At 39.8% G+C, this 17,703-nt stretch overlaps 2 protein-coding genes across 2 annotated transcripts; both read left to right on the plus strand.

The window, feature by feature from the left end:
* The first annotated feature begins 11,272 nt into the window (after nucleotides 1-11,272).
* Nucleotides 11,273-11,759, plus strand: LOC122723834 (uncharacterized mitochondrial protein AtMg00810-like). Its single transcript, XM_043957723.1, has 2 exons — nucleotides 11,273-11,502; nucleotides 11,630-11,759. The coding sequence occupies exons 1-2, from the start codon at nucleotides 11,273-11,275 to the stop codon at nucleotides 11,757-11,759; spliced, it is 360 nt and encodes a 119-aa protein (XP_043813658.1).
* A 1,466-nt stretch (nucleotides 11,760-13,225) lies between these two features.
* LOC110608321 (putative receptor protein kinase ZmPK1) lies at nucleotides 13,226-15,792 on the plus strand. Its single transcript, XM_043957340.1, has one exon. The coding sequence runs from the start codon at nucleotides 13,247-13,249 to the stop codon at nucleotides 15,674-15,676; it is 2,430 nt and encodes an 809-aa protein (XP_043813275.1). The 5' UTR covers nucleotides 13,226-13,246; the 3' UTR covers nucleotides 15,677-15,792.
* Nucleotides 15,793-17,703: the final 1,911 nt, after the last annotated feature.

Raw genomic sequence — 17,703 nt, forward strand, 5'->3', positions numbered from 1 at the left:
CACAGCTCATCTGGAAATTAGAGTTCAAGTACGACTCTGTTCCTTATCCTTCTATGAATTTGACTGTGACCACGTTTGATCTCAGAATGTATAGTCCAAATTAAATTTTTCCCTTGTTATTTTTCAATCCTACCAAGATAATAAAATTTAAACGAATCAACCTATTTTAAACGAAATCAATCTCAATATCTAAGTATTTTAAAATATTAAAATTACATAATTGTGTATATTATCAATTGGCTACCCTATTCGACTTAAGGGTTACAAGCTTTATGATTTAGATACCAAAGATATTTTTATTTTAAAGGATGTTATGTTTTATAAGCAGATTTTTCCATTTAAAAGGTCTTCTCATATGCACCTCAATTCCTCTTCTGTTTCTGACTTTGTGTTACCTATCATTCCTGAAGTTGAGTTCATTTCATGATGGTGATCCTCAACTTATAATTCATGTCTCTACTGAAGCCTTGTTCATATATGAACACCTTTAGATTCCATTTCTGTTTCACTTTCTCTAGAAAGTACAGTTTCCATTCAATCTCCTGTTTAAGTTCCAGATTGCCAAGTCCAAACTCCTGTTCTTAGAAAAAGTTCCAGGCCATCAAAACTTCCCATGTACCTCCAATATTATCATCTCAATCTAAAGAAGTCTTCTTGTCCTCAGTCCACTCTTTCATGTACCTCATATCCCATTCAACAATTCTTATCATATCACAGATTGTCTTCATCCTACAGATCTTTTATATTTAATGTATCTTTTACCTTTGAACCTACTGCCTATTCCCACGAAACCCAATTTGACCATTGAAAATGTAATACCCGGCTAGACTCCGATATCAGAATTCCTACCATCCTGTGGAATCTCGGATGTCGGAGACCTCTAGAAGGGTAAAACCATGTTTTCATGAAATGTTTTAATGTTTTTGATGATTTTTAAGTAAAGAGGAAATGAGTTTTTGAATAAAAACAACCTTGGAGGAAAGCTCAGGTTCGGCCGCCGAAACTCAAAGTTCGGCCGCCGAACATGCATGCATTTCGGGTGAGCCTTAGGCCCCCGAAGGCATAAGTGAGGGAAGCCCAGGTTCGGCCGCCGAACATGGCATGCATGCGGAGGCACGTTCGGCCCCCGAACGTGGCCTGGCCAGCCACTATAAAAGGGTCCCTTAGCCAAAAATGGGCGAGCTTTTCTCCCCATTGTCGGCCAAGGTGAGTTCTCCGCAGTTCCTCACCAATCTTGAGTCATTTCCTTCAAATCTTTCAAGATTTTCACAAGCTTTTGCTTTGTTTTGAAGATTTGCAAGTTTTGAGCAAGTTTTGGAGCTTTGAGGTTCAAGAACCCAAATCTCTCCCATCTCCGAGTTTAGGTCGTCTCTCTCTCGATCTTCAAGAGGTAAGAGCCGATCTTAAGCTCATTGAATGTTTTAAGTAAGTTTTATGCAAGATCTATGGGGTAGAATGCATGTTTAGCTCATAGTTAGGTTTTTGAGTTTATGTTGTGTTTATGAGCAATGTGTTGTTGTTGTGTGTTGTAGTTGGGGTTTTAGGTAGTTTGAAGCCCCTAGGAGCCAATGTATGTATATTTGTATGATTGGAATGAGTTATATGCATGTTGGAATGGGAAGGAGAAGTTTTCATGCAAAGGGAACCAAGTTTCTGCCCTTTGGCAGAAACCAGGTTCGGCAGCCGAAGGACTTTCGGCCGCCGAACATGGCTGGGGAGGCAGGCCTTTCGGCTGCCGAAGTTGCCCCCGAAAAGAGACTTTCGTCTCTGTCTGGGACTTTCGGCCGTCGAAAGTGCCGCCGAACCTGCCTGGGTTTCGGCTCTGGAGGGACTTTCGGCCGCCGAAGGTGCCGCCGAACCTGCCCTGTCCAGCCTTCCTTTGCATGTTTTTGCATGATTGTTTTGAGGTGTTTTAGGGGGTTTTTTGGGGGATGTTTTTAGAGTTATGTTCTAGTTGTTTGGTCCCTCATTTGAGTCCACCCGTGTAGGTTCGGACCCGAGGAACCGAGGACCCCAGCAGTGAGTTCAGCTGCTTCCGAGTCAGTAGAGCTTCAGCCAGAGGTGAGTAGAATAAACCTTATGTTTTTAAAGCAAATGAATTATACAGTTGAGCATGTTCATGCATCATGAATGCCATGTGATGAAATATGTTGTTTGCATTAGAATCCACGAATATGTTGCATTGCATTTATGATGTTGATGTGGATTGGTTATTGGATGACCCTTTAGTCCTCATATGGTATGATGATGTTACGACATGATATGGTATGGAAGTCCAGGTTGTACCCATTCTACGTCCCTGGCACTATGTAAGAGAAAGTCCAGGTTGTACCCATTCTACATCCCTAGCACATTGGTATGTATGATATGTTATGTTAAGAGAAAGACCGGTTGTACCCAGTCTACGTCCCGACACTTTGGAATGTAGAGGACTATTGGTGACAATACCATCCGAGATGTGATTTGATGTGATGTGTTGCATTACATGATGGCATGAGATTTTAAATATTGTTTTCTATTATTCTGTTCACTTGTCTCTAGTAGCTCACCCCTTCTCCCTAATCCCCCAGGATTGCAGGTACGGGCTAGACAGAGAAGTCAAGAAGAGTAAAGTCATATGCTTGTAATAGATAGGAAGTGGACATGATAAATTGTATAATGATGTAAAGTTTGTATAGTCATGTTATATATAATGATATTGAGGATTAGAAGTTGTGCTTGACCCTATGGATGTTGTTATCCCTTTTAAATACATGATTTAGATGTTAGCCAACTCAACACATGTATATCGCCCATTGGGGCATTGATGAGATCCCACAGAGGGGTCAAGTTTATGATTATGATTATGTTTAGTGCATGCACAGGTTGAGTTTGGTGTATGAGGAATGAATGAAAGAAAAGTTTTAATTTTTATGTATGATTGTTGATCATGTATGGGATTAACAGGTTTACAGGTTGCATGTCAGGCTTGCTACGGGTCCCGGCGGCCTTAAGCCGATCTGGATCCTAGCGCCGGTAGCGGTCTGATTTTCGGGTCGTTACAGAATGGTATCAGAGCCCTAGGTTCATATGGTCGGACCTAGAGTGTTGGGCTCATAGATGTTATAGAAGGTCAAGCACAATAGGAAGATCATGTCTACTAGGATAGGATGTGGAGTCCTGTCTTGTTTGATGATGTGAAATGCCATGACTATATGCATGTGCATTAATGATATGTGATGTATGTGATGAGGGTTCATATGTGCCCACATGAACCATATGATGCTAATGTTTGCTTGTTATGTGCTGCTTTTCAGAAAACAGGATGAGGGGAACTCGTCGATCAGCAAGATTGACTGGAGTGACACTTGAGGATGAGGGCATGAGCGCCCGTCCTCCTACATTGCCTAGGACAATGTCTAGTAGGTCTAACAGAGAAAGAGCAGTAAGAGACCCTAGAAGGTCTCTGGATCTGGGTAGGAGCAGATCAGTGAGGGGAACAGTTCAGGGAGGAATGTCAGAAGGCATGGGGGATGATATGGATGTAGAGCAGAGGAGGGATGGCAGTCTGGGAGTTAGCATGTCAGAAGAGGGAATGGGAGAGTCCCAAGGAGGCACTCAGGCCTCAGGATTTGTTCAGCCACCCCACTACCCACACTTCTCACAAAATCCCGGGTATTCGATGGGAGGTACATCAGATTACCCTAGCTTCATCCCTTATCCCACACAGATGCCATACCCACCCTACTACCCACCATATTCACAATACCCAATGTATCCACCCCCACCTTACTATCCAAATCCAGCAAACCCTACCTCAGAAAATGTTGCACCACCTCCACCACCTACAGAACCAGCAGCCCCAGTTACTCAACCTTCTAGACCTAGCTCAGCCAGTGGGAGTAAGGTCAAGATGACCGACTACATGAAACTAGGTGCTCCTCAGTATGAAAAAGGGGATGACCCATTTGTGTATCTTGAAAGGGTTAAGGTGATCACAGATGAGATTGGGGCTGATGACAGTAGAGCCATTCAGATGGCCGGGTTCACGCTTAAGTGCAAGAAGGCACGAGAGTGGTTCAAGAATTATGTGAACCCGAGAGTAGACAGCATGTCTTGGGAGGAGTTTGCAAACGAGTTTGCAGGATGGGCTTTCCCAGATAGTTCAAGGGAGCTGAAGATGATAGAGTTTGAGCAGTTGAGGCAGACCGATGATATGAGTGTAGAGGAGTTCACAGACAGATTCTTGGAGCTGTTGCCATTTGCAGGGCAAAATCTTGACTCAGACCAGAAAAGGTCAAGGAGATATATCATGAAACTCCACTCCAGATATTCCTCCTTGATCCAGTCAGCAGATAGGGAGAGCTTCCATGCCATAGTGGATATGGCCCGGAAAATGGAGGCCAGTGCCATCGTTCAGGGAACAGTTAAGCAGTCAGTGGCACAGCCTTCTGGTTCTAAGACCCCAGGCTCTTCTTCTTTTAGTGCAGCAGCTTCAGGCAGCAAAAAGTGGAGTAATACCACTAGGAAGTCGAAGAAGAACAAGTTTTGGAATAAGGTCAAGTCTAGTCTGGGACTAGGGAGTGGCTCGAGCTCGGTGCGGATAATGCAGTGTGTGCAAAGTGTGGTAGGCCACACAGGGGAGTTTGCCGGGCTGGGACAGCAGCCTGCTTCAGATGCGGGCAAGAAGGACACATGGCTCGAGAGTGTCCTAGGGCAGCTTTTGGAGCACAGTCTCAGCAGACAGCTTCTGGCAGTGTGGCTCAACCAGCAGCTCCAGCCATGACTCAGGCCAGTGGCAGAGGCAGAGGGAGAGGGGCAGCCTCTTCTTCAGCGGGTTTCAGAGGTGAAGGTCCATCAGCTCCAGCACGGATCTTCACGATGACTCAGCAGGAGGCAGATGCATCTAACACCGTGGTGGCAGGTAATTTAGTCATTGGTTGTTCAGATGTGTATGCCTTGATGGACCCTGGTGCATCTCATTCTTTTATTGCTCCGAGAGCTGTCCAGAGGTTGGGGTTGATGATCTCTGAGTTAGAGTGTCCTCTCTGGGTTAGTGGACCCAAGTGTGATCCATCAGTGGCAGAGTCAGTCTGCCAGTGCAGTCCAGTCTTTGTTGAGGGATGATGCCTTTCCGCCGACCTTGTGGTTCTAGACTTGACAGATTTTGACGTCATTCTAGGGATGGACTGGTTATCTACCCATGGTGCTACCTTGGACTGCAGGGACAAGGTAGTCAAGTTCAGAGGTCAGGATGGGTTAGACGTTGTCTTCAGGGGAGACAGGAGGGGTACACCTAGAGGTCTGATATCAGCTCTTCAGGCTCATAGGTTGCTTAGGAAGGGATTTCAGGGGTATTTGGCTCATGTGAGAGAGCTTAGCAGTCAGGTTAGAGAGCCCGCCTCGGTGCCAGTGGTTAGAGAGTTTCTAGACGTCTTCCCAGACTAGCTGCCAGGTTTACCACCTGCTAGGGAGATAGAGTTCGAGATAGAACTGATGCCTGGAACCCGACCGATCTCTATCCCTCCCTACAGGATGGCTCCAGCTAAGTTGAAAGAATTGAAAGAACAGTTGCAAGAGTTGGTAGAAAAGGGCTTCATCCGACCGAGCACTTCACCTTGGGGTGCACCAGTTTTGTTTGTGAGAAAGAAGGATGGATCCCTTAGACTTTGTATCGACTACAGGCAGTTGAACAAAGTCACTACCAAGAATAAATACTTGTTGCCTAGGATCGACGATCTATTTGACCAGCTAGCCGGAGCAGGTTGTTTCTCCAAAATAGATCTAAGATCGGGGTACCTTCAGTTAAGGATAAGGGAAGAAGATGTGCCGAAGACAGCTTTCAGGACCAGATATGGGCATTTTGAGTTCCTTGTAATGCCGTTCGGGTTAACCAACGCCCCTGCAGCATTCATGGATCTTATGAACAGAGTGTTTAACCAGTACCTGGATCACTTCGTTATTGTCTTCATAGATGATATCTTAGTGTATTCCAGGAATGCAGAGGAGCATGCCCATCATCTGAGGTTGGTTCTGCAGACCTTGAGGGAACATGGCTTGTATGCCAAGTTCTCTAAGTGTGAGTTCTGGCTGAGGAGCATTTCGTTCTTGGGGCATGTAGTGTCAGAGAATGGGATTGAGGTGGACCCCAAGAAGACAGAAACTGTGGCTAACTGGCCTAGACCCATTTCAGTGACGGAGATCAGGAGTTTCTTGGGTTTGGCAGGTTACTACAGGAGGTTCGTTCAGGACTTCTCGATAATAGCAGCTCCTCTGACCAGACTGACCAGGAAGAATCAGAAGTTTCTGTGGACCGACCAGTGCGAAGAGAGTTTTGAAGAGCTTAAGAGGAGGTTGACTTCAGCACCAGTTTTAGCTCTGCCATCTAGTGATGAGGACTTTACGGTCTTTTGTGATGCGTCCCGTGTGGGACTGGGTTGTGTACTAATGCAGAATGAGAGGGTGATTGCTTATGCTTCTAGGCAGCTGAAGAAGCATGAGTTGAATTACCCCATGCATGACCTAGAGATGGCAGCAGTAATCTTTGCACTCAAGATGTGGAGGCACTACCTCTATGGGGTAAAATGTGAGATCTGTACAGATCATAAGAGCCTGCAGTACATCCTGAGTCAAAGAGATTTGAATTTGAGACAGAGGAGATGGGTAGAGCTGCTGAGTGACTATGATTGCGAGATTCAGTATCATCCGGGTAAGGCGAATGTCGTGGCAGACGCCCTAAGCCGGAAGTCACTAGGCAGTCTATCCCACATCACGGCAGAGAGGAGACCAGTGGTGAAGGAGTTTTACAAGCTCATTGATGAAGGTCTACAGTTGGAGTTGTCTGGTACCAGTGCTTTAGTGGCCCAGATGAGAGTGACACCTGTGTTTCTGGAGCAAGTGGCTCAGAAACAGCATGAGGATCCAGAGTTAGTGAAGATTGCCAGGACTGTTCAGTCAGGCACAGACAGTGAGTTCAGATTTGACAGTAAGGGGATCCTCCGCTATGGGAGTCGATTGTGTGTACCAGATGACATAGGGCTAAAAGGAGACATTATGAGGGAGGCTCATAATGCAAGATACAGCGTTCACCCCGGAGCCACCAAGATGTATCAAGACTTGAAGAAAGTTTATTGATGGCCAGCGATGAAGAAAGAAGTGGCACAGTTTGTGTCAGCCTGCGAAGTGTGTCAGAGGGTGAAGCTGGAACATCAGAAGCCGGCTGGAATGCTTAACCCGCTACCTATTCCAGAGTGGAAATGGGAGAATATAGCTATGGACTTCGTAGTGGGGTTACCGGCAGCGTCCAACAGATTGGACTCTATATGGGTGATTGTGGACAGACTCACCAAATCTGCTCACTTCATCCCTGTCAGGAGTGGCTACTCTATGGACAAGTTGGCGCAGGTATATGTGGATAAGATCGTCAGGCTGCATGGGGTTCCTGTTTCAATAGTGTCGGATAGAGGGCCCCAGTTCACCTCCAGGTTTTGGCGGAGTCTGCAGAATGCCATGGGTACCAGGTTGGATTTCAGTACTGCCTTCCACCCCCAGACGGACGGACAGTCCGAAAGGACCATCCAGACTATCGAGGATATGCTTAGAATGTGTGTGTTGGACTTTGGCGGTTCTTGGAGGCAGCATCTACCTTTGGTGGAGTTTGCCTACAATAACAGCCATCATGCTAGCATTGGGATGGCTCCATATGAAGCTTTATATGGGAGGAAGTGCAGGTCACCTGTTTGCTGGGAGGAAGTTGGAGAAAAGGCCTTGGCAGGGCCTGAGCTAGTAGAGATCACCAGCAGGGTTGTACCCATAATCAGAGAGAGAATCAAGACTGCTGCAAGCAGACAGAAGAGTTATGCAGACATTCGCAGACGGCAAGTAGAGTTTCAAGAGGGGGATCTGGTATTGCTCAAGGTGTCTCCAATGAAAGGAGTGGTTCGCTTTGGGAAGAAAGGTAAACTAGCCCCACGATACATCGGACCCTTTGAAATCTTGCAGAAGATTGGGAATGTGTCGTACAAGCTAGATTTGCTTGCTTCAATGGCAAGAATCCATCCGGTTTTCCATGTTTCAATGTTGAGGAAATTTGTGTCAGATCCGGGCAAGGTTCTTAGTGAGCCTGATGTGGAGATCCAAGAGGATCTCACCTATGTTGAGCAGCCAGTGCGGATCATAGACACCCAGATCAGAAAGCTGAGAAACAAGAAAATCCCGATGGTGAAAGTCCTGTGGAACCACCACAATATGGAAGAGTGCACCTGGGAGACACGGGAGTCCATGCTCCAGCAATACCCTTATCTTTTCTGAGGTTAGTTCCCTGTGAGTTTTATGTGCTTTGCATGATTGATATGTGTATGCCATGCTATGTGTTAGTTGAGGAACATTCGGGGACGAATGTTCTTAAGGGGGGAGAATGTAATACCCGGCTAGACTCCGGTATCGGAATTCCTATCATCCTATGGAATCTCGGATGTCGGAGACCTCTAGAAGGGTAAAACCATGTTTTCATGAAATGTTTTAATGTTTTTTGATGATTTTTAAGTAAAGAGGAAATGAGTTTTTGAATAAAAACAACCTTGGAGGAAAGCTCAGGTTTGGCCGCCGAAACTCAAAGTTCGGCCGCCGAACATGCATACATTTCGGGTGAGCCTTAGGTCCCCGAAGGCATAAGTGAGGGAAGCCCAGGTTCGGCCGCCGAACCTCAAGTTCAGCCGCCGAACATGGCATGCATGCGGAGGCACGTTCGGCCCCCGAACGTGGCCTAGCCAGCCACTATAAAAGGGTCCCTTAGCCGAAAATGGGCGAGCTTTTCTCCCCATTGTCGGCCAAGGTGAGTTCTCCGCCGTTCCTCACCAATCTTGAGTCATTTCCTTCAGATCTTTCAAGATTTTCACAAGTTTTTGCTTTGTTTTGAAGATTTGCAAGTTTTGAGCAAGTTTTGGAGCTTTGAGGTTCAAGAACCCAAATCTCTCCCATCTCCGAGTTTAGGTCGTCTCTCTCTCGATCTTCAAGAGGTAAGAGCCGATCTTAAGCTCATTGAATGTTTTAAGTAAGTTTTATGCAAGATCTATGGGGTAGAATGCATGTTTAGCTCATAGTTAGGTTTTTGAGTTTATGTTGTGTTTATGAGCAATGTGTTGTTGTTGTGTGTTGTAGTTGGGGTTTTAGGTAGTTTGAAGCCCCTAGGAGCCAATGTATGTACATTTGTATGATTGGAATGAGTTATATGCATGTTGGAATGGGAAGGAGAAGTTTTTGTGCAAAGGGAACCAAGTTTCTGCCCTTTGGCAGAAACCAGGTTCGGCAGCCGAAGGACTTTCGGCCGCCGAACATGGCTGGGGAGGCAGGCCTTTCGGCTGCCGAAGTTGCCCCCGAAAAGAGACTTTCGTCTCTGTCTGGGACTTTCGGCCGCCGAAGGTGCCGCCGAACCTGCCTGGGTTTCGGCTCTGGAGGGACTTTCGGCAGCCGAAGGTGCCGCCGAACCTGCCCTGTCCAGCCTTCCTTTGCATGTTTTTGCATGATTGTTTTGAGGTGTTTTAGGGGGTTTTTGGGGGATGTTTTTAGAGTTATGTTCTAGTTGTTTGGTCCCTCATTTGAGTCCACCTGTGTAGGTTCGGACCCGAGGAACCGAGGACCCCAGCAGTGAGTTCAGCTGCTTCCGAGTCAGTAGAGCTTCAGCCAAAGGTGAGTAGAATAAACCTTATGTTTTTAAAGCAAATGAATTATACAGTTGAGCATGTTCATGCATCATGAATGCCATGTGATGAAATAGGTTGTTTGCATTAGAATCCACGAATATGTTGCATTGCATTTATGATGTTGATGTGGATTGGTTATTGGATGACCCTTTAGTCCTCATATGGTATGATGATGTTACGGCATGATATGGTATGGAAGTCCAGGTTGTACCCATTCTACGTCCCTGGCACTATGTAAGAGAAAGTCCAGGTTGTACCCATTCTACGTCCCTGGCACATTGGTATGTATGATATGTTATGTTAAGAGAAAGACCGGTTGTACCCAGTCTACATCCCGGCACTTTGGAATGTAGAGGACTATTGGTGACAATACCATCCGAGATGTGATTTGCTGTGATGTGTTGCATTACATGATGGCATGAGATTTTAAATATTGTTTTCTATTATTCTGCTCACTGGGCTCTAGTAACTCACCCCTTCTCCCTAATCCCCTAGGATTGCAGGTACGGGCTAGACAGAGAAGTCAAGAAGAGTAAAGTCATATGTTTGTAATAGATAGGATGTGGACATGATAAATTGTATAATGATGTAAAGTTTGTATAGTCATGTTATATATAATGATATTGAGGATTAGAAGTTGTGCTTGACCCTATGGATGTTGTTATCCCTTTTAAATACATGATTTAGATGTTAGCCAACTCAACACATGTATATCGCCCATTGGGGCATTGATGAGATCCCACAGAGGGGTCAAGTTTATGATTATGATTATGTTTAGTGCATGCACAGGTTGAGTTTGGTGTATGAGGAATGAATGAAAGAAAAATTTTAATTTTTATGTATGATTGTTGATCATGTATGGGATTAACAGGTTTACAGGTTGCATGTCAGGCTTGCTACGGGTCCCGGCGGCCTTAAGCCGATCTGGATCCTAGCGCCGGCAGCGGTCCGATTTTCGGGTCGTTACAAAAAACATGCTATGCAGTAGGAACTTGATGCACTTGAAGTAAATAAGACATTAATTATTACCACTTTACTTGTAGGACCCAAGGTTGTAGGTTGCAAGTGGGTGTATAAAGTTAAATTCAACTTTGATGGCACTATGGAGAGATATAAAGCTACGTTAGTTACAAAGGATTACACTCAAATGGCATAATTTGATTTTCAAGAAATTTTTAGCCCAATAGCTAAGCACACTACTGTCAGGACCTTCTTAGCTCTTGCAGCTATACGTGATTGGTATTTGTCTCAATTAGATGTCAACAATGTATTTTTGAATGGAGATTTGAATGAGAAAGTCTATATGGAAATTGCCTAGGGATATGAGATTAAGGAGGATTATGTGGATAAGTCCAAGCTGGTTTGCAAGTTGCAAAAATCCTTATATGGTCTAAAACAGGCATCAAGGCAATGGAACATAAAATTCACTGAAATTTTGTTGTAGGAAGGATTTATTCAATCCAAAAATGATTATTCACTCTTCACTAAGCATGTAGAAGGTGGTTTTGTTACAGTATTAGTGTAATGTAGATGATATTATAGTTGGCAGCAGTAGTAGATTCTTTATTGAACAATACAAAACTTGTTTTAAGATGAAAGACTTGGATTCACTTCATTATTTTTGGGATATTGAAGTTGCAAGGTCTACTAAAGACATAGTTATATCACAAAGGAAGTTCATTTTGGATATGTTTGAAGAGTATGGGTTGCTTGGTGCTAAACCTTATTCAATACTAATGGAAGCGAACTTGAAAATGGGATATACAAATGAAAATGTGCTTCCTAATCCTACTCTTTACAGACAAATGTTAGGAAAACTAATGTATATTACATTGACAGACTAGGCATTGCATATAGTGTACATGTACTATCTTAGCTCATGAACAAGCCCTCATAGACACACTTAGATGTTGGTTATAGAATGCTTAAGTACTTAAAGAATGCTCTAGGTCAAGATTTATTGCAAATTCTGAAATGAGGTTGACTGCTTACTCTAAAAGTGACTGGGCTAGCTGTGCAGAGACAAGGAGGTCTTTAACAGACTTCTATATATTTCTTGGCAAATCCTTGATCAGCTGAAAATTTGAAAAGAAAACTATTGTTTCACAAAGTTTAGGAGAGACAAAGTATAGATTCATGGCTATTGTTACTTCAGAAGTTCTTTGGTTGCTTTCATTCTTGACAAATTTGAATATAGTGGTTCCTTAGCCCAGTTAAGCTGCTCTGTGATAGCATGTCTGCTATTCACATCTCTAAAAATCTTATTTTGCATGAAAGAACCAAACACATAGAGATTAATTGTCATTTTATACCTGAAAAAATGTTGATTGGTGTGATTTAACTAGAATATATAAACACAAAAGTGCAAATGGTAGATCTATTCACTAAAGTCTTGAATCCTGCACAATTCAAATATCCCATGAGCTAGTTAAACATTACTAATGTATATATATATTTGAGAGGGAGTATCAAACTAAGAAGGCCAAAAATAAGTTAGAATTAGTTAGTTGGCTTGTTAGCTTAGTTAGTGAAATGTAACTTATACAGTTAGCTGAGTTGGTAACTTAGCACCAGCCTTTGATTGTGTATACAAGCCATGTAGCTAACAATTCATACACGAGATTCTCATTGTTCAATTCTCTTCTTCTTGACCTCGTAGCAGGTTGGTCAATGGCAGCATTTAAGAGATAATTCATTAGGCTGCAGCTGCCCTTAGTCCTTAATAATTAATATTAATCCGTATCATTTTGCCTTACAAGGAAAAGGACTATCATAATGGTCTCTCTGCTGGTGCTTGCTTGACAATTCGAGAAGACTGCAAGATTTCCTCAAGATTTTTTTTCCTCCAATTAAAACGTCGGGGTAAAAGAGTGAAATTGACCAAAAACAATATTTTAAAAAAAAAATTGACTGAAATTCAACTGTGATTCAATATCATTAAATTAAAATTTATTAATAAAACAATTTCATATGGAGAAAGGACCAAATTAACGTGCTCTGAACTTTTGACCAAGTTCAAGTATTTTTTTTTTTTAGGTTAAATGAACTCTCATTATGCTTAAATTTATATTTTTCTTAAATAAAGTATACCACCTTCCTATATAAATAAATAGAATTTATAAAATAAAGTGAATACTAAATCCAACCACATCGATTAAATCCTATAGATTAAAGTTTATGTTGCAATTTTTTCATTTGATTAAAAGGTCTAATTCAATAATTAGTTTTTCTTTTAAATTAACAAATGCATTCAATAAGACACGTAGATAGGAGACATACACTCTAATTTTTATTTAAAATCAAATTTACAAGAGGTTTAAAAAATTTTATTATGCCAAAATTAAAATGTGTGGATTAAAACTTAAATGCATGTGTCAAGATTTTTTTACGTGAATAGACTTAATAATAATATAATTTTTTATATTATATGGTCACTTTGGCTTGTTGAATACTGTATCTAGTGGGGTACTGCTAATTGACTAACCTAATCAAACGAAAGCAAGATATTAAGACATCACAGACTTGGATTCTACGAATGGTCCAATCTATTTGACTAGTGTTGTCATATGGCTACTCCTTTCATCTTGATTGTTTTCTTTCTTATTAGATCACCTTCATCTGCATCTTCTTCATCTTCAACTTTTCCTACTGATTCTATCATTTTAAACCAAAGATCATCTCTCTCCGTAGAGAGGCCAGGCCATGTTCTGACTTCACCTAATGCCATTTTCACTGCCGGCTTTTACCCAGTCGGGGATAATGCTTATTCCTTCGCTATATGGTTCACTGAACCCTCTTGTTCTAATAGTTGCACTGTAGTCTGGATGGCAAACCGAGATCTGCCAGTTAATGGAAGAAACTCAAAGCTGTCTCTGCTTAAAAATGGAAATCTCATATTGACAGATGCTGGTAAATCCGTTGTTTGGGAATCCAACACTTTCTCTCTCTCTTCATCTTATTTACAGCTTTATGATACTGGAAATCTTGTTCTAATTACTAGTAGAGAGCGTGTCATTCTATGGCAAAGCTTTGATTCACCTACAGATACCCTTCTTCCACTGCAACCGCTCACCAGAGACTCTCTTCTTGTTTCTTCAAGAAGCTTGACAAACTTTTCTTCTGGTTTCTACAAGCTATCTTTCCATTATGATAATGTTCTTCGTCTTGTTTATGATGGTCCTGAATTTTCAAGTGCTTTCTGGCCAGACCATTGGCTTTTGAGCTGGGAAACTGGTAGATCATCTTACAACAGCACCAGAATCGCTTTACTCGACTCCTTTGGTAAATTTACTTCATCAGATAATTTCAGTTTCTTTTCTGCTGATTATGGACAGCAACTTCAGCGAAGATTGACCCTTGATTTTGATGGTAATCTTCGCTTGTATAGCAGAGAGAATGGAAATGGGAGTTGGGTAATTTCAGTGCAAGTCGTTTCTCAACCGTGCAAGATCCATGGAGCATGCGGACCTAATAGTGTGTGTAAATATGTCCCTAGCTTTGGTAGGAAATGTTCTTGCCTTCCAGGATATAAAATCAAAAATCCTGCTGATTTGTCTTTCGGCTGCGAGCCAGAGATTATTGTTTCTAGCGTTGAAACCGCTGCTACATTCACTCGATTACCTCACGTTGTTATGTACGGCTATGAATTTCGTCGCTTTGAAAATTATTCTCTGAAGAACTGTGAGAAAGTGTGCCTGGGAAGATATGATTGTAAAGGGTTTGAATTCAAATTCTTCTATCATAACCACCCTGACAATATTCCTTATTGTTTCATAAAGTTACAATTGCTAAATGGGCAGACTACGCCCAATTTGAAAGGAGATTTCTATTTGAAAGTGCCGAAAATCAGTCCTTCCAAACACTGGTCAGCTAAAGAGCTCACTCTAATTTGTCCTGCTGGAGCTGCTAAGCAGCTTGACAGAAGGTATGCTAAATCTGATAGAAAGAGGTCCTTAAAGTTCTTGCTTGGTTTTGTTATTGCAACTGGGATAGTTGAGATCCTTTCCATGGTTTTGGTGTGGCTTTATTTCATTAAAAGCCGGCAAATGATAGCTGCAACTTCTGAAGAATACTTTCTTGCTGCTACTGGCTTCAGAAGATTTAGCTACTCAGAACTTAAAGAAGCAACAAGAAATTTCATCGAAGAAATTGGTAGAGGAGCTACTGGAATAGTTTATAAAGGGGTATTAGCAGATCAAAGAGTTGCAGCAATCAAACGATTAAACAATGCAAGCCAAGGAGAAGCTGAATTTCTAGCAGAAGTAAGCACTGTTGGGAAGCTTAATCACATGAACTTAATAGAGATGTGGGGTTACTGTGCAGACAAAAAGCACAGGCTTTTGGTTTATGAGAATATGGAGAAAGGATCATTGGCTAAAAACCTCTCTTCCATGGAACTTGATTGGGAAAAGAGGTTCAAAATCGCATTGGGCACTGCTAAAGGGCTAGCTTATTTGCATGAGGAATGCTTGGAGTGGGTTCTGCATTGTGACGTAAAGCCACAAAATATACTATTGGATGCTAATTATGAGCCTAAAGTATCAGATTTTGGTCTATCTCGGCTACTAAGCAGAGGTCACGAGCTTCACAATTCAAGCTTCTCAAAGATAAGAGGAACAAGAGGTTACATGGCTCCAGAGTGGATCTTTAATCTGCCCATCACCTCCAAAGTGGATGTCTACAGCTATGGGGTGGTGGTGTTAGAGATAGTGACCGGAAGGAGCCCATCAATGGATGGCCATGATGCTGAAAGTGGTTGTGGAGTGGCGGAGAACAAAAGGGTAGTCGAATGGGTGAGGGAAAAGAAACTTGAAGCTTCTACAAGTAGTTGCTGGGTTGAAGAGATCATAGATGCTGCCATCGGAGTGGACTATGATAGAAGAAAATTGGAAGTTCTTGTTGGAGTGGCATTGAAATGCGTGGAGGAATGCAAAGATGATAGGCCCACCATGAGCCAAGTGGTTGAGATGCTTGAAAAGCTTGAAAATGATCATTAATTAGCCAAATTAATCAAACTTCCTCTAGAGAAGAATTGGCATAATTAGTATGTTTTATCTGTAATTTCGTTGACAGCTTTAATGCATTTACTTACTAATAAATTAATTTAAATAAATTACTTTAATTTAATATAATATCCTACGTACGTAATTGGTTGATTTGATTTAAAATAGAATTGAATAAAATAAATATAGAATCGAAAAAATTAAATCGAATTGATTTTGATCAAAAATTGAATCGAATTGAATTGGTCTGATTTAGTTCGATTTAATTCGATTTGATTCATTTAAATTTTTAATAATTTTTTTTATTTTTATAATTTATTTTTAATATTTTAAAATTTAATTGAAATATTTTAATCTTAATATGATCTAATTTCTTTATATTATTGAAAATAATAATATTATCACTAATCGGTTCGGTTCAATTTTTTTATTTTTTTATTAAAATCAAACTGAATTAAAATAATTAAAATTTTTAAAATTAAAAACCAAACCGAAACGAAATTAATAAAAAATTAAACTGAATTTTTAAATTAATTTAATTCGATTAAATTTTTCAGTTTAAATTGAATACCGCTCAAAATATTTTTTCGTCCATAATAAATTTATTTTACTTTGTAAAAAAAATAAATAAATTGAGGCTTTATTACTTGATAAAAGATATTTTTTAGAAAAAATATTTTAATAATTTTTTCTAATGCTTAGCAAATCATTTTTAATTGTCGTATTTATTTATTATTTAAATTTTATTTATAATTTTATTAATTTTTTTAACGTATTTTTATTTTTAATTTTAAATTTTTTTCCGTTGTTCCTTTATTTTATAAATAATGTGCTTATTTTTGAAAATTTTTCTTTATAATTTATATTAACTTCTTAATATATCGATATTTAATATGTTTTAAGAAAAATTATTAGTTTTAAAATTTTTTTAGTAATATAATAATAAAAATTATAGTACTAAACATTATTAATTTTAATTTGTTTAATTTTTATTGTATCTAACTATTAAATCATCACAAAACATTCCTTTTCCTTTTTAGAATAAAGGATGAAAATACACTATAATGAATATAGGAATTTAGAGCCAACCTTTTTCTATAAAAAAAAGTCCGTAATTATTAATAATTTTGGCCTTTTCATAATTTTTATACATTTTTACTTTTTTAATAGTAATTATTTTAATTATAAAAAATTTAATTATTATTAAATGAAAAATATATTTAGTTAATTGAAATATGTGAAATTGAGATATATGTGAAAATATATAAAATATTATTTTATCCATCCAATAATTTTTATATTATTTTTTAATTATTTTAAAATTATTATTCACTTTTATTTTTTATATTATAGTAATATATAAATTAATTATTATAATTATATTTAATTTTATATTATTTCTGACATCTCTCCAAATATATCTTAGTATTTAAATTACAATGTGATTTAACTAGAGGTAGGTGAGCAGTATTCGGTTCAAACCGAAAAAATCGATCGAATCGAATTGATTTAAAAATTTAGTTCAGCTTTTTATACATTTCTGTTTGGTTCGGTTTTTAATTTCAAAAATTTTGGTTATTTCGATTCGGTTCGGTTTTGATCAGAAAAAAATCAAAAAAATCGAACCGATTAGTGATAATAATATGTTTTTTCAATAATATAGAGAAATTAAATCATATTAAAATTAAAATATTTAATTAAATTTGTAAATACTAAAACTAAAGTGTAAAAAAATTATTAAAAATCGAAACCGATCAAACCGAATCGAATTGAACTGAATCAGACCGATTCGATTCGATTCGGTTTTTGACCAAAATCAATTCAGTTCGATTTTCATAAACACTAAAATTTTAATTTTTGGTTTATTTAGTTCGGTTCGGTACCAAATGCTCACCCCTAGATTTAACACATTTTCAAGTAGGATTCTATATTGTAATTTATAATAAAAAAGATCATGTACTTTTATGCAATTAATAAAGTGAGGTTTTCGCACTTACAAATTTAATTTAATATGTAGTAAG

The sequence above is a fragment of the Manihot esculenta genome, chromosome 6 (assembly GCF_001659605.2).
Source record: "Manihot esculenta cultivar AM560-2 chromosome 6, M.esculenta_v8, whole genome shotgun sequence".
NCBI classification, from domain to species: domain Eukaryota; kingdom Viridiplantae; phylum Streptophyta; class Magnoliopsida; order Malpighiales; family Euphorbiaceae; genus Manihot; species Manihot esculenta.

Coding starts and splice junctions, on each gene's coding strand:
- LOC122723834 (XM_043957723.1), top strand. CDS start 11,273: ATGAAAGACTTGGATTCACTTCATTATTTTTGGGATATTGAAGTTGCA. Junction 11,503..11,629: donor CAAATGTTAGGAAAACTAAT/GTATATTACATT, acceptor AGAATGCTCTAG/GTCAAGATTTATTGCAAATT.
- LOC110608321 (XM_043957340.1), top strand. CDS start 13,247: ATGGCTACTCCTTTCATCTTGATTGTTTTCTTTCTTATTAGATCACCT.